General features: G+C 35.0%; 1 protein-coding gene across 3 annotated transcripts; it reads left to right on the forward strand.

The window, feature by feature from the left end:
• The first annotated feature begins 9724 nt into the window (after positions 1 to 9724).
• Positions 9725 to 14351, forward strand: LOC130748783 (uncharacterized). 3 transcript variants are annotated; one of them, XM_057602030.1, is made up of 7 exons: positions 9725 to 9822; positions 10080 to 10443; positions 11584 to 11894; positions 11973 to 12029; positions 12231 to 12482; positions 12581 to 12648; positions 13701 to 14351. In XM_057602030.1, the coding sequence occupies exons 2-7, from the start codon at positions 10103 to 10105 to the stop codon at positions 13947 to 13949; spliced, it is 1278 nt and encodes a 425-aa protein (XP_057458013.1). In that variant the 5' UTR covers positions 9725 to 9822; positions 10080 to 10102; the 3' UTR covers positions 13950 to 14351. The 3 variants fall into 3 exon arrangements, with proteins under 3 accessions (XP_057458013.1, XP_057458012.1, XP_057458011.1); XM_057602029.1 differs by lacking the exon at positions 9725 to 9822 and adding an exon at positions 9831 to 9981; XM_057602028.1 differs by lacking the exon at positions 9725 to 9822 and having other exon boundaries at positions 9988 to 10443.

Genomic DNA, 14351 nt, shown 5'->3' on the forward strand with positions numbered 1-14351 from the left:
CCCGAAGGCAATATGTACAAACCAAGGTAAACCTGTGTCCGCAACACCGTACCACAAAACTGAGAACAAATTGGCCCAGTGGGCTAAGGAAAGACCCCTAAGTCCAACCAGCTCTCTGTGATCTTCATAAGAAAACCACACAAAAAGCTACCGGCAGGAAACTACCCTGTCCCAAAACTGAAAGCATGACGGTTAGAGCATCGACACTACTCCTACACTAATCCTAACTCGAGGAGCCCACACTAACACTCGATCCTACATGCTAGCGCGGTCGTCGTCCGAATCTGCATCCAGGACGACAAGGTCGACATACACAACACTACCCTCTCTGTCCACCCTGATGCGCTCCTGCACTGGCCTCTCGGGCTCGGGGCCCGGAACAAGATCCTCGATGACAGCAGCAACAGACGGACTAGACTCCGTCGAGAACCCACCCACTGGCACCTCCTCAGAGGGGTCCTCATCATCCGAAGATGATGGTGGTGGTGGTCCTCCCAGGCCGGGTCCACAATGCACACCAGGCGGCAAGTTGAAGCTCACTATGTGTCTCCTCATCACCCCCTCCGTCAAGCGTCCGAATCGGTCAACACGGTCCTCCATGATCCGACCGGTGTAGGTCGCACGGTGGCCTATGGGATCGACCACCCATGCACCTGGGTCGTCTTGATCAAGCATCTCGTACCTGGTCCCCCCCGAGGGGCTGACCATCGTAAACCAATCCGCCATACTCATCTGACAAATGGCGTAGTCCGCCCAAACACACACAGCAGACGCGAGGGTCAACTCCAAAGAATTAAATAAATAATAAAACCAGATATAAATATAGGTTAATAAATATTTGCCTCTCAGGCTTATAAGTTTGGGGATAACCTCCTAGGGTTGCATGTATCACAATGAATATAAAGAATCATAATAACAAGTAGCATGCCTCAAATAGGATAAACAGGTACCATTCACACTCAGCAACTAAGTCAGCATGTATGTTGCATGAAATGCAATGCTGGGTAACAAAATGCATTCCGGAAGAAGGATGGACATCAACGAGGCGGCCCTAACACCAGCCACGGTGGGTACCTTCCTGCTCGCGTGTCTCTTACACCACACAAAAGTAGTCAGATCAGCAGTGAACCCGTAGGTCTGCCATTCCGTCTGCTACTGAGGACCACCGTAGTGTCCTAAATATGGAAATCCAGGTCTTATGACCATTTTGGAATCCACCGAGGTCCGGTATCACGCCGTGTATTAACCTCAAAATGAGTGCATGAATGCAAGTGATTAGCCAAACAACGTCTCCGACCTCACCCGACACGTCGCCACGTGTTCTAAATAACTTAAAGTCTCTAAAAGAATACCGTAAGGCAAATGTCGATTCTGCGACAAAAAGAATTAATCAAAAGAATAAGAAGATACTTTGGAACTCATGGTTCCCGGCTAAACTTTAGATAGCCAATCAATAAACTGCTCATCGAGCGAAAGGTACCGAAGTACTTGGAAACTCATAGTTTCCGGCTAAACTTTAGATAGCCAATCAATAAACTGCTCATCGAGCAAAAGAGTATCAACATACTCGAAGACTTGTATATTTCCTCAAAACTTGGACTCGACGACACTTCTCATATTTCCAAACTAATATTCAGGCTCTAAGCTCTTATCTAAGGATATTATTATTGCTCAAAGGATTTAGAAATTGATTAATGTCTTATGAATTTTCCGTGATAAAATAGATTTCATTTAATCTTATAATACTTCCTAAGAGTTTTCAGAGATCCCATAATCTCAAATAATTCCCTGAGAAGGTCTCGATCCATTAAAACATAACAGGGTCCGAACTCCGTTCGTCCTTTTAAACTCTCTCAAAATCTCATAAAAATTTGGCATGACCTGCCCGCAATCCTCACTCCTCAGAATCTCAGGTACAAGTGGAATAGCATAAATAAAACAGCTCAGTCAAGCATAAACAGCATATTCCAACACATCCTAAGTTAACCATGTAGCACGTAGCATGTGAATCATTTAGCACACAATATCATGGCATCAAATACTCAACAAGGTCGGCCGAAGCCTCAGAGAACAATTCAGACATTTAGCAATTAAGTGCATAACACATAAATCAAGTCGAATTTGTCGACACCTAAAGCATTATCTAGTAATTCAGAGAGTAGCCCTCACCGGTGGGTCTTCCAGCTTCCTCCTCAAAGTGTCCTTCACGTTCTTCTCCTTGTTCTCCAGGAATCTCCTCAAAAGAACCTTAAGCAAAATTCACAGAAATCAACACCAAGAGTCAGAAACTCAGCAATCAAAGAGTCCTAGGGTTACACGGTACACTACAAACTTCGTGGTACGACAATCTAACGCGTTAAGACAAGTTTTCGAAAAATCGGATTCTTCCCCCCCCCCCCCTTGATATAGCTCTCGGCCACTTCCTTTAATTGGGAGGGTCGATTTTTCTTCGATCAAACTTGGTTCCTAGGTTAACATAAGCCGTAACTAAGACGGTTCTAAGCTCGGAAAAATTTTCGGATCGAAAACTGATATAGGGGTAGTTTGGTCATTATTTTTAGCTCAGAATTTCAAAATTGGATTTTTGAAAAAAAAATTGGATGGAGACGTCTACAACGACGTTTATGACGACAAATCCTACTAGCACTAAGCCAGGTCGATAGATTTCAGCTTAAAGGTTGCGACTTTGCCGAAAAATGGGTATTTAAGGTAGAAATTGATCCCGGCGGCATTTCGTCGACATTTGACAAAATCTAATCCGCAGAACACGCTCAGGAGCATGCAGGGAATAAGTTTAGACACTGAAATCAGCGTATTTGAACAGTTTTTCAAAAACCTCAAAATTTCAGACTCAGAAAGACGTAGGAGAAGTGGACAGAAACGACGATTCGAAGGAGAGTATAGTTCACCTACCTCGAGCTCTTCGATTAGCGACGATCGGTGAAGTAAACGGGCAAGAAACGACGAAGATCCGGATTCTCTCTCTCTCTCTAGGTGCTCGCGGGTTTGGGGAGGGAAATGGGTAGTTTTTTGCAAAAAATCTAATTTTCAAGCTATTTATAGGTTTTGGAAAATGCGGAAAAATGATTTTTTTGCGATTCCGATTTTTCCTGCGCGTTCCTCTGCGCATTCTAAGATAGGTTCTGGCGACAGAATTCCAGAACTCAAAACAGGATTCTTGGAATTAAATCAAACGATACCAAATCGGTGTGAGTCGGTTTAAGTCGGTTTATCCCGAAAAACTACTTTTTGCAGTGATCGTCGGATGAGAAAACTTCCTTCTGAAGAAAGATTAGGAATGATGAGAGAAATAGGAGAACGCGAGTGGAATCTTCATTTGAAGCTCCGAATAGAAAAAGTCTTCATCGTCTGTCGATCTTAGGTTTCTCGAACTATCATGGATTCCGTTTCGGCAAACTTCCGAGAATTGGAATTTGACGTTCGTACTTTCCAGGATTTCGCATCGAAATAATTGTTTAAGGATGGAAAAGAGAAGTTCTAACATTTCTCTGAAGATTGTTGGAATTAGTTCCCATCGTGTCCTAAAGCGTAAATTAACTATTCACTAATACCTTTGACCTAGGATTAGGCGTATGTTAGTCGTGCTATAACTCTTATCGGTTTTTCGATAAATTCTTGGACTTTTCCTGAACCTTTTTCCTTCACAAATTGATCTTAATCAAACAAACTCTTTTATTTTATTCACTTATCCAAAGCTTTAAAACTTGGGCCTTACACTAAGAGGTGAGTTCTTAAGCTAAGAACTAAGAACCAGATTCTTAAGTATTGGAGACGCAGAGTTTATAGTTCTTAAAAATAAGAACTAGTTTATATATAATAAATTTTGCTTTATGAGTTCTTAGCATAAAAACATTCTAAGTTTCCCTCAACGTTTAAATCCACGTGGAAAGTCCACATGGACACATAGCGTGCCAAATCACCTTGACCGTTATCGTTCACTAACGAGATCCAACCCAGGGACGAACGTGATCTGACGTTTTTAAACAGTAGAGACCACAAGTGACATTTCAAAAGAATAGGGACTAAATTTCACGGTCTCTACAACTTTAGGGACGAAAGTGACCCTTTACACTTTGTTTTCTTAAAAGCATTGATTATTGTTTGATTGGAGGGTAATGGAGGGGAGGGCGGGTTTTTTAAAACTTATTTTGTTTGGTTTATATTTTAGCATAAAAACATATTTTTTTCTCTCATCCAAATTGCTTTATTACTTTATGAGTTTTGTTTTATGGTTTAATTTGTTTTATGAAAATAAAAATATAAATAATGTGATGTGGTGGGACTAAATATTGCTAAGAACTAAAAACTTATGGTTGGAGCAAAATCTGCAAAAATTGTTTGAGAGTTGCTTAAGCATATGTGATAGTACGAGTCAACATGAATAGTGCTAAGAACTAAGAACCTAACATTAGAGATGCTATAATGGTAAGCGTTTTCCTTTCTTTTTCTACACTTGAAGAACACGATTGACGTTTCATGATCGCGGAACAGGGCACACAAACATAAGCAGGAAAAGAAGAGTTCCACATATCTGTTTTACTTAAAATTGAATCTAAACCGTTGATGTTTTGATTGCGTGTTAACTTTTTGAAGTAAAAAAAAAAAGTATCTTTTTATAAAATTTATTATCATACGGTTTAATTTTTTTTTTGTTGCTTCGGAAGACAAAAAGGATGAGCACCAAAAACTAAGGCACTCCTATACTATCCTTGAACAGAAGGTACTCAAGCTTCGGTGGGAGTAAAACTATCTCTCTCATCCCAGCGAAAGAGAAAAACCCAAGCTCGTTCTCCAATTTCGGCTTAAAAGATCATGCACCTCTTCACGAAGAGAAGCGTGGATATGCCTTCTTCTCTCCAAGTTTCGCAACACCTCAACCAACTCTGCGCAATCCAATTCGCATTGAATCAATCGATGGCCTTTGTTTTTTGAAATATGGTTCAAATTTCAAAATAATAAATTATTTATAGTAATATTGTCTTGGATTTTTTTTTTTACAATATTATCTTGGATTTAAAAGGATTTGTCATTTAAAAAAAAGATTTATCATTTAAGAAAAAAAGGATTTGTAAAATTCTAGTAAATCTGTGGGGTATTGTGGAAATTGTGTAAGTATCCCGTGCTCCCCAAGTAAGGATTTTAACATTTAATATCCATCTCGATATTTTAAATTTGAATGGTCAATATCAGATTCTCACTAAAATCACTCTTCTTTTAAATTATTGGACAATTTCTTCTCTCCTTTCATTCTATTTTTTCTTACATCAGAAAATAAATTATTTATTTTAATTAAAATAAAAATGGAATATAACTATTTTTGGAAATTATGATCCTACATGGCATAGAGTGATTGGTTGGCAGTGTATAAAAAAAATTGTGCTCAATATTTTAATCTAAAAAATAAAACATCACAAATATTGAAGTGGCTATTTTAATTACTTCTTCCGTTCCTGTTTAACTGTCCATTTTAAAGAAATTTTTTTTGTTCCTATTTAATTGTCCACTTAGCATTTCAAGAGAACATTTAATGATGTTTTACCAAATAATGCCCTTGTCAGACTAATAAATGAAGAGAGATAATATACAACTTAAAGGATAAAACAGAAAAAACATATATAACTTTTCTAAAAATCAACAAAATTAACTACACTCTTAATCTATGTGTCACACCTAAAGTAAACAGATAAAAAAGAACGGGCCACTGGACCGGTGACACTAAAGAGAAAGAAAAAAGAAAACATTTCTAACGAAGAATCCGAACCACTTCCGTAAGTAAAAATTGAGTTTCTTTGATTCCCTTTTCTGCGTTTTCGAAATTATAATTATTTGTTTTTTCTTTTTTCTTTAATCCTCCATTACTTGTTTTTGAATTCTGTGAGATATATGATTATTATGGGTATGTTGGATTTTTTTATCATTCTTTTGTTGTTAAATTTGTGAATCATGTGTTTTCTATGATTTGTGGGTGGTCTGGATCTTATTGGGCTTCGTCATGTATGGTGGATGAGTTTGTTGAGGGTAGTTAATAGTCTTGGCATATTTCTTTTGTAATGATGGTTTTGATCATGTTATTTGTATTTTGGGACCTTCTAGTTTTGTTTGGTTTTTTTTTTTGTCTTGCTACTTTTGGTTTCTTCCTCTTTTGTGTTTGGGTTTAGCTCCCCTTGTATTAAGATTGAATGCAATTCTTTAAATTATCTTAAAAAACACAAAACGTGTCTATTTCACAGTTGAATTGACTAGGACTACACAGTTTTCTCACGAAGAATCTGAATTCAAAGGACAAAAACCACTTCCGTAAGTAAAAGATTTAGTTTCTTAGATTCCTTTTTATGCGTTTTCGAAAATTACTACTGATTTTTTTTCTTTAATTATCCATGTTAATTTGCTTCAAATTCTGGTTTATGAGTTTAAGATTATTGTTTGGAATTTTGGATCATTCTTTTGCTATGTGGAGTGTTTTTCTTTTGTTGTTAAATTTGTGAATCATGTGTTTTCAATGATGATGAAATTGAGGTTATTTTTGCATGATGATTTGTATGCCGTGAAGGTTGCAAGATTCGAGAAAATGGGTCTCCTGCTGCATTTTCAGAGCCTTCGTCTGCTGTGGAACATTTTTTTTTTTTCTGTCTCTCTGGAGAATTTTTTTGTATAATATCAATTATTAATTTTTTCACGAATAATTTTATGAATTATGATAGAATTTTCTCCATTAAATATGTTCGTCATTGAACCCATCACAACATATGAAGAGTAATTTTCCAAACAGTATCAGTGACTGAGTTTTTCCATTACTATTGTCACTCATCAGTTTTTCCATCATAGAAAATGTGACGTCACTAACATGATATTGAATTTCAATTATTTACTTAGTAAACTACTAGAAAATAGCATATTTCCTATTGAATTTCCATCAAAAAAATTCTTTACACTTTTCAAAACATAATTTATAATTTAATTAAATAAATAATTTGAATTTGATGCAAAATAAAATTGAATCTTGATATAATTAAAAATTAAATACTCCTGATGTAAAAAAATGAAATACTCATAAATATATTCATTCTCATTTATTCTCTATTATAGTATTCTGGGTGGTGGGTTAAAATATGAAAAAATTATCTCATAATATTTTGATTATATCTTAGAGTATTTAATAATGTTTTGGTATTATCTTAGAAATTAAGATAATTTGGATTATTGTTTAAATTGATTTGTTTCCTATTTAATTAGGATTATAAATATTAATTTGTACTCTTATTTAAGAGGAATTATGAGTCTTATACTGATACGGGCGTGTCAATTATGTAATATAACGGGCTAAACAATATGTACCAGATAAATGGGCCGGGCGACCCATGATTCAAGCGGTCAAAACCCCCAAGTATAAATAGAGGACACCTGCTCACGCGCGCAGGAAATCACATTATCGACACAAACTTTGCATTTCTCTTGTTCTCTCAGAAGCTTACTGATGATTCTATACCGGAACATTGACGCCCATCGTGGGGCCTCAGAAAAAATAATTCCCGGGCTTCCAGTTTTCATGATGGTTACTCGATCTGGGGCAAATGGCGAAAGGAGTCCCGACATTTTGCATCGGACCATGGTAGACCTAAATGATCTCCGCAATCACAATCAGCAGTTACAGACTCAGATTGTTGAACTCAATCAGGTTTGAGATCATAGAGTGAGCGAATGAAAAGTGGTAGAGACGATGGTGGATTTCCAACTGTTCACCGATGAATTGAAATTGCAAACACAATGTTCCAGATAACTTGAAGACCTTGATTCTGGATTTATACTATGGAGACACTGATCCTAAAGATCATTTGGTGTACTTCAACACTAAAATGGTTATCATAAGTGCGTCTGATGCATTGAAGTGTAAAATGCTACCATTTACATTCAAGAAATCAGCCTGAGTGAAAATCCTAGTTCTTAAAAATAAGATCTAGTTCTTATATAAATAATTTTGCTTTATGGGTTCTTAGCATAAAAAAATATTTTTTTTTCTGATCCAAATTGCTTTATTACTTTATGAAAAATATAAATAATGTGGTGTGGTGAGACCAAATAAATATTTGCTAAGAACTAAGAACTTATGGTTAGAGCAAAATCTGCAAAAAATGTTTGAGAGTTACTTGAGCTGTTGAGCACATGTGACAGTACGAGCCCGCATGAATAATGCTAAAAACTAAGAACCTAACATTGGAGATGCTCTAATGATAAGCTTTTTCCTTTCTTTTTCTACACCTGAAGAACACGATTGACACTTCATGATAGCGGAACATGGCACACAAACATAAGCAGGAAAAGAAGAGTTCCACGCATCTGTTTTAGTTAAAATTAAATCTAAACCGTTGATGTTCATCTTACGGCTAGGATTACATGCTCTCATCTCTTACCCTAAGACACTCATCTCACTTGATATGTACCCTATATATATAATTTTACAAAAACTATCATACTAATATTTTAATTAAAAAAATATATTAATACAAAATATATTTAAGAAATGTTAATTATATTCCCATACCTATACAAAATATATTTAAGAAATACTATAATAATATTTTTTCATTATTTCAGAACTAAAATATTTCACATGAAAATTGGTGTATTTTGGCCCATGTAAAAGTTTGATAAGAGTGTTTTGTTTTGATCTTCTCCGTTTCATGCATTTTCCACATAGCAAATGTGTGCCGTTTGAAAAGTTTTTTTTGTCCTGTGTTGGTTCGATCTTTAGGCCTCATTTAAAAGTTTATTTGAGCTTATCTTATGCTATAAAGGCTAATGCAAATACTTTAAAGAGTTTATGTAAATAACTTATGACTTAGTCATAAGCTATTTTGAGTTTATTTTCACAAGACGTTTAGAAAAGCTTATGCTTATCTATACACTATTTTCAATTTATTTTAATAAGATTGCTATCAAAAAGCTAATTTCTTTTAAAGATTCAAAAAGCTAAAATTAAAGTTAGCATGATAGTATCTTTAGAGCTTCAAGCCATCTTGCCGAGGGACTCCCTCTAGCATATTTAGGTCCCGTTTGGTATAGCTTATTTGATAATATAAGCGTGTATGTCAGTGTTTGAGAGAGCTTATGTAAACAGCTTATGACTTACATAAGCTGTTTTAAGCTTATTTTCATAAGCTACTCATAATAGCTTATGAAGAAGAGTTTATGCTTATATAGCTTGTTTTTTATTGCGTGTTAATTTTTGGATGTAAAAAAATATCTTTTTATAAAATTTATTATAATTATAATTCGGTTTAATTTTTTGAAATATGGTTAAAAAATTTCAAAATTATTTATAGTAATATCATCTTTGATTTAAAAGGATTTTTAAGATTCTAGTAAATCCGTGGAGTATATTGTGGAAATTCTGTAACTATCCCGTGCTCCCCAAGTCAGGATTTTAAATTTGATTGAAAGGTCGATATTAGATTGTCACTAAAATCACTCTTCTTTTAAATTATTGGACAATCCCTTCTCTCCCTTCATTCTATTTTGTTACATAAGAAAATAAATTATTATTTATTTTAATTAAAAAATAAAAATGGAATATAACTATTTTTGGAAACTATGATCCTACATGGCCTAGAGGTATTGGTTGGCGGTGTATCAAAATTACACTCAATATTTTAATCTCAAAAATAAAACGCCACAAATATTTAAGTGATTATTTCAACTACCTTTTTTATTTTATCACTGTCACGCCACTAGTGACAAGAGAAAAAAAAACGTTTAAAATTGACTAGATTACACACACGAGTTCAAAGAAGCGAAAACCGCTTCGTAAGTAAAAGATTCTGTTTCCTTGATTCCTTTTTCTGCGATTTTACTTGTTTTTTCTTTTTTTTCTTTAATCAGTAAAATTGTTAATTTCCTTCAAATTCTGGTTTATGAGTTAGAGATTATTGTTTTTGAATTCTGTGAGATATATGATTTTTATGGGTATGTTGGAATTTTGTATATTGTTAAATTTGTGAATCATGTGTTTTGAATGTTGATGAAATTAAGGTTTTTGTTTTTGCATGATGATTTGTGTGCAGTGAAGGTTACAAGATTTGTGAAAATGGGTTCTGCTGCATTTTCAGAGCAGAAGGCTCTGGAGCCTGGGAGACACTACATTGGTGATTCTTGTGGTGGCATGGAAAGTGTGCCAACAATCATGGGGAATAATGAGGATGCAGAAGTTGAGATTACTGGGTGGACTAATTCTGGGAAAGGTTTGGTTGTGCAAGAAGAATGTGAGGGTGTTACTGAGTGTTCTAGCTCTTTTGGTGATACAGGATCTGGGTCTGAGAGTGCTACTACCTTCAGTGATGATGAAGTTCAATCACAAATGTGTTGTGATGACGACGACGCGTCCTCTTCTATGTGTGGTGATGATTGGCGCGAATTACTTCAAGCAAGGTATGTTTCAATTTGGATTATCAGAAGCAAGAATGCAGAAACGGAAGAAAAAAGTATTTTTTCCCCAAGATTGATTAGATAGGCATGATTTTATGTTTTTAAAGTTGAGTAAATTATGTTCAACATTGTTTCTATCATTTATTTGTGACTGTTCTACAGATTTTACCCTTGGTCCAGGGTTACTGCTATTGAATACATGTTTCTCATGTACTGTTGGAGCATCTTTACCCAATTCTAATGTTTGTTTAACATTCTTAGCCTAGGGGAGGGCAGTGATTGAAAACTATTGGGCATGTTTGTGTAGGTTTTGCAGAACTTAGAGGAGGTAAATGTAAACAGATCTGCATGTGATTTTTATTGATTTGATAAAGGCATATAAAAGAGTAGAGCATTGTCGAAGGTTTTATAAAGTAGAAAGGATTTAGGGTCACGACTATTGTGAGGACAAAAGCAGGAGATACAAACCATTTCAAGTGTTTTTGGTCCATTATACAAAATGACAGAGAGATAGAGGAGGATGTAAACCATAGGATCCAAGCAAGATGGGTAAATGGAGGAATGCTTCACGTGTGTGATCTGCATTAGAAACGTGCCACTTAAAATTGAAAGGGGAATTCTGTGAGAATTTACAATGTCGTATGGCTGAATGCTGAGCTGTAAAAAGCCATCAAGAAAGTAATCTTAGTGTAGTAGAGATAAGAAATGGATAAGTGGTTACACGAGATATTGCCCATCATTTATTCATGTTTATAATTGTTTGGCTTGCATTTTGTATATCAGTTTCAATATGTTAGTCTGGATACAAAAGTTTTATAATTTTTTTATGTGATGTACTTTAAATTAGCATATTCCATGTATCAGAGATTTACTAAATCTTATCACCAGCAGAAGGAATGCACATTAAATTAAACGTCCAATCTTTCTAAGTGTGATCTTATATTGGTTTTCTTGTATTTTCCTTAAAAACACATCTAAAAGTTGATGCAACTTTTGATTAGGGCTACTTTTTAAGATTGCCAGTATAGAATTTCTTGTATTTTGAACTTTTTGTTGTTGTTGCTGTGATTACAACTTTTAATGTTTTTGATTTGAATGTCAATACTTTTTTTGTTTTACAATCTACTCTGTTAACCATTTCAGAAAGAAAACGGTAACAGTTCATTGGAGGAGGTTCATAGACCCTCTTATGTGGCGTTGTAAGTGGGTTGAATTGCGACTAAAACAACTTCAGTCTCAAGCACTTAAATATGAAAAAGAGCTTGCAGCATACAATTATGCCAAGAAACTTGATTTTGCACACTTAACATTAGATGGCTGTGGTATCAAATCAGTACCTATATCTGGTCGGATGCATAGGAATAAAGTTATGAAGAGGAACAACAGGAAAAGAGTCGAAGAGAAGTGTGATTTAGCATCATACATGTCAAATCATAGTTTATTCTCTTACTATGGTAAGCCATCTCTTGATTGATTATGGTACTTATAGTATTGTATTAATTTTGTTTTCTTTGACTCTTGTCATTTTCCAGAGAAGACAGATTGTGGTGTTGATGCTTGTTTGAAAGATTGTCATGGAGTTGCTATTGGTGAGTAGCAGTAATATACTTGATGCTGTTTTTATTATCCCTGTCATTTGAAAAAATCTCTCGCCAACATTGTTAATTTCAAGCACAGAGAAATGCACTCTCAGATTCTACTCTTACATGCACTTTCTTTTGAAACATGTTTTAATCATTTGTTTCTATGACAAATTTCCAATTTACTTTCTGTTTTTTTTTTTATATCAGGTGGTAAAAATGATGATGATGAGTTCATGTTGAATTATTTGCGGTCTTCCATAGACTATGAAAATGATAAATCCTTGGTTGACATCATTCAAAAGATTGAAGCTGTACAGTCTCAAGTTCAAGAATTGAAAACTCGATGTGATAGGGTCATTAGTGAAAATCCAGGAAAGTTTTGTTCAGTAAATCAATTGACTGTGCATCGGCCATCTGATGGACTTAATCACTCTGATCCTCAGACTGCTATTTTCGCTGGTAATGAAAACTCATTTTCTGTTAGATTTTCTCATTAACCATCTCAGCTTTAATCTCAGTTTCACAGGGGAGATTGACGTATGCTGATATGTCTGCAGGTCATGAAGGCATAATTTCCCGTATTGAAAGCACTGATATGCTTGAGCTTGATGATCCATGGGAAGATGTAAGCTTTCCATATAATTTCTAGTTTTATACATCCTATTTTTTTTGTATATTTCTGATAGCTATGAACACGTGTCTGCGTTTGTGCTTGATATTTGTTATCCTTGTTCCACTTCTTGCACCTTGCTTTTGGTTTTTGCAATTGCTAGTACCACTTATTTGACTGTGTTTGGATTGATGAAAAAAGGGATGGAATGGAATTATAACCATTTAATTGTTGGGGTTGTTTAAATGGGATGGGATAAAATGGAACATTAGGGAATGCAGTCCATCCCATTCCAATTACATCTGATACTCACTTTTTCTTCCTCTTCAATTTGGGGGAAATGGGATGAGACAAGTCTTCTACTCCATTCCATCACGAAAATATCCAACCAATGTTGACTTAATTTCATCTCTCTCTACTCTGTTCCATCCCCTTCCATATCAGTTCACTCTCCATCACATATCCAAACATAGCATTATCTATGAAGGAAAATTCACAATGATTGAGATGGAACATAACTTTTATCCAGCTCATGATTGTTCTGGTTTTCTCGTTTATGGTTCCAAAAATGTTTGGTGGGTGAATCTTGTTCTTTATAAACCCAATTGTTGCTGGAGTTGCCTGATTGATCATGTCAAAATTCATTTATAAGAACTAAACTTATAATCACGTTTCAAAGTTTATTTTCCACTAGAACACTTCAATGAACCATGGATATGGCAAAAAGACATGGCATATAATTGGTGTTCCCAATAGGGATATGGCCAATCACCTGTCATATTTTCTGATAGGAACTAGTATCTTTACTGATCAAAATAGGGAAACCTCCCTTGATTAGACTTGTGAATGCTATATAATTTTATGTGTATTTCTTTTCCATGCTGCAAGAATGCAATTATTTTTTGAAATTTTGAATTAATACGAACAATTCCAGTTGTCATGAGTTCAAGCATCCAACTACTGAAGTTGTATTTTTAAAGGACATGTTCTGAATAATATCTTTGAGTATGTTTTCCAAACATCACATGCATTGTAAATTTATAATATTGGCATATTCTTATGTGCAGACCAAGGATGGAGTTCTTATACAGAATCAGGTAGCTATGGAAGAGTTGCTTGATTTTGAGAATGTTGAAGAGGACAAGTCAATTTCTGAGGTTCAAGTTTCAGAACCTGACTCCACTGATAATGATGTGAATAATGTTCGTTCTGCTTTAAAATCATGTTCTACATTGAAGTCAACTGTCCCTAGGAACAAAAGGAAAGGAAGGAAGAAATCTAGCTCAAAGAGATGGAACCAGAGGTTTTCAGGTTAATCTGAATTTGATGATAATGATTGTTCAACACAGCTTAAGGATATGAGGATTTCTCATCTTCTTCTGTCGTTTCTGACACATCAACATCATGTCCAATGTATAAATGCTGGCTGTGTGCTCAATACTCTCTTACATGAAGGAATTAATTCAATTGTACATGATGTTAATATGGGAGCATGCTCTTCTTTAGTTGAAATTTGTTGGATGACCTTAGTCACTGATTACTGATTCCTTAGGTAGGAATTATTTCGTTATACCTTGTATGTCCTTTGACATATTTTGACTAGTATGATTTTGCTCCTTGGAATATTATTAATTTTGTATATCTTAAAATTTTGATTTCGTTCCTTTATGTCAATTATCAAGTGATATGGAGAATACCTGTAAATTTTCTAAAGTATA

Source organism: Lotus japonicus, chromosome 3 (genome assembly GCF_012489685.1).
Source record: "Lotus japonicus ecotype B-129 chromosome 3, LjGifu_v1.2".
NCBI lineage: Eukaryota > Viridiplantae > Streptophyta > Magnoliopsida > Fabales > Fabaceae > Lotus > Lotus japonicus.

Excerpts from the sequence above, each read along its gene's own strand:
- LOC130748783 (XM_057602028.1), top strand. The coding sequence starts at position 10,031 with ATGTTGATGAAATTAAGGTTTTTGTTTTTGCATGATGATTTGTGTGCA. Across the intron at positions 11,895-11,972 it reads TAGTTTATTCTCTTACTATG|AGAAGACAGATTGTGGTGTT; the intron begins GTAAGCCATCTC and ends GTCATTTTCCAG. Across the intron at positions 12,030-12,230 it reads TTGTCATGGAGTTGCTATTG|GTGGTAAAAATGATGATGAT; the intron begins GTGAGTAGCAGT and ends TTTTTATATCAG.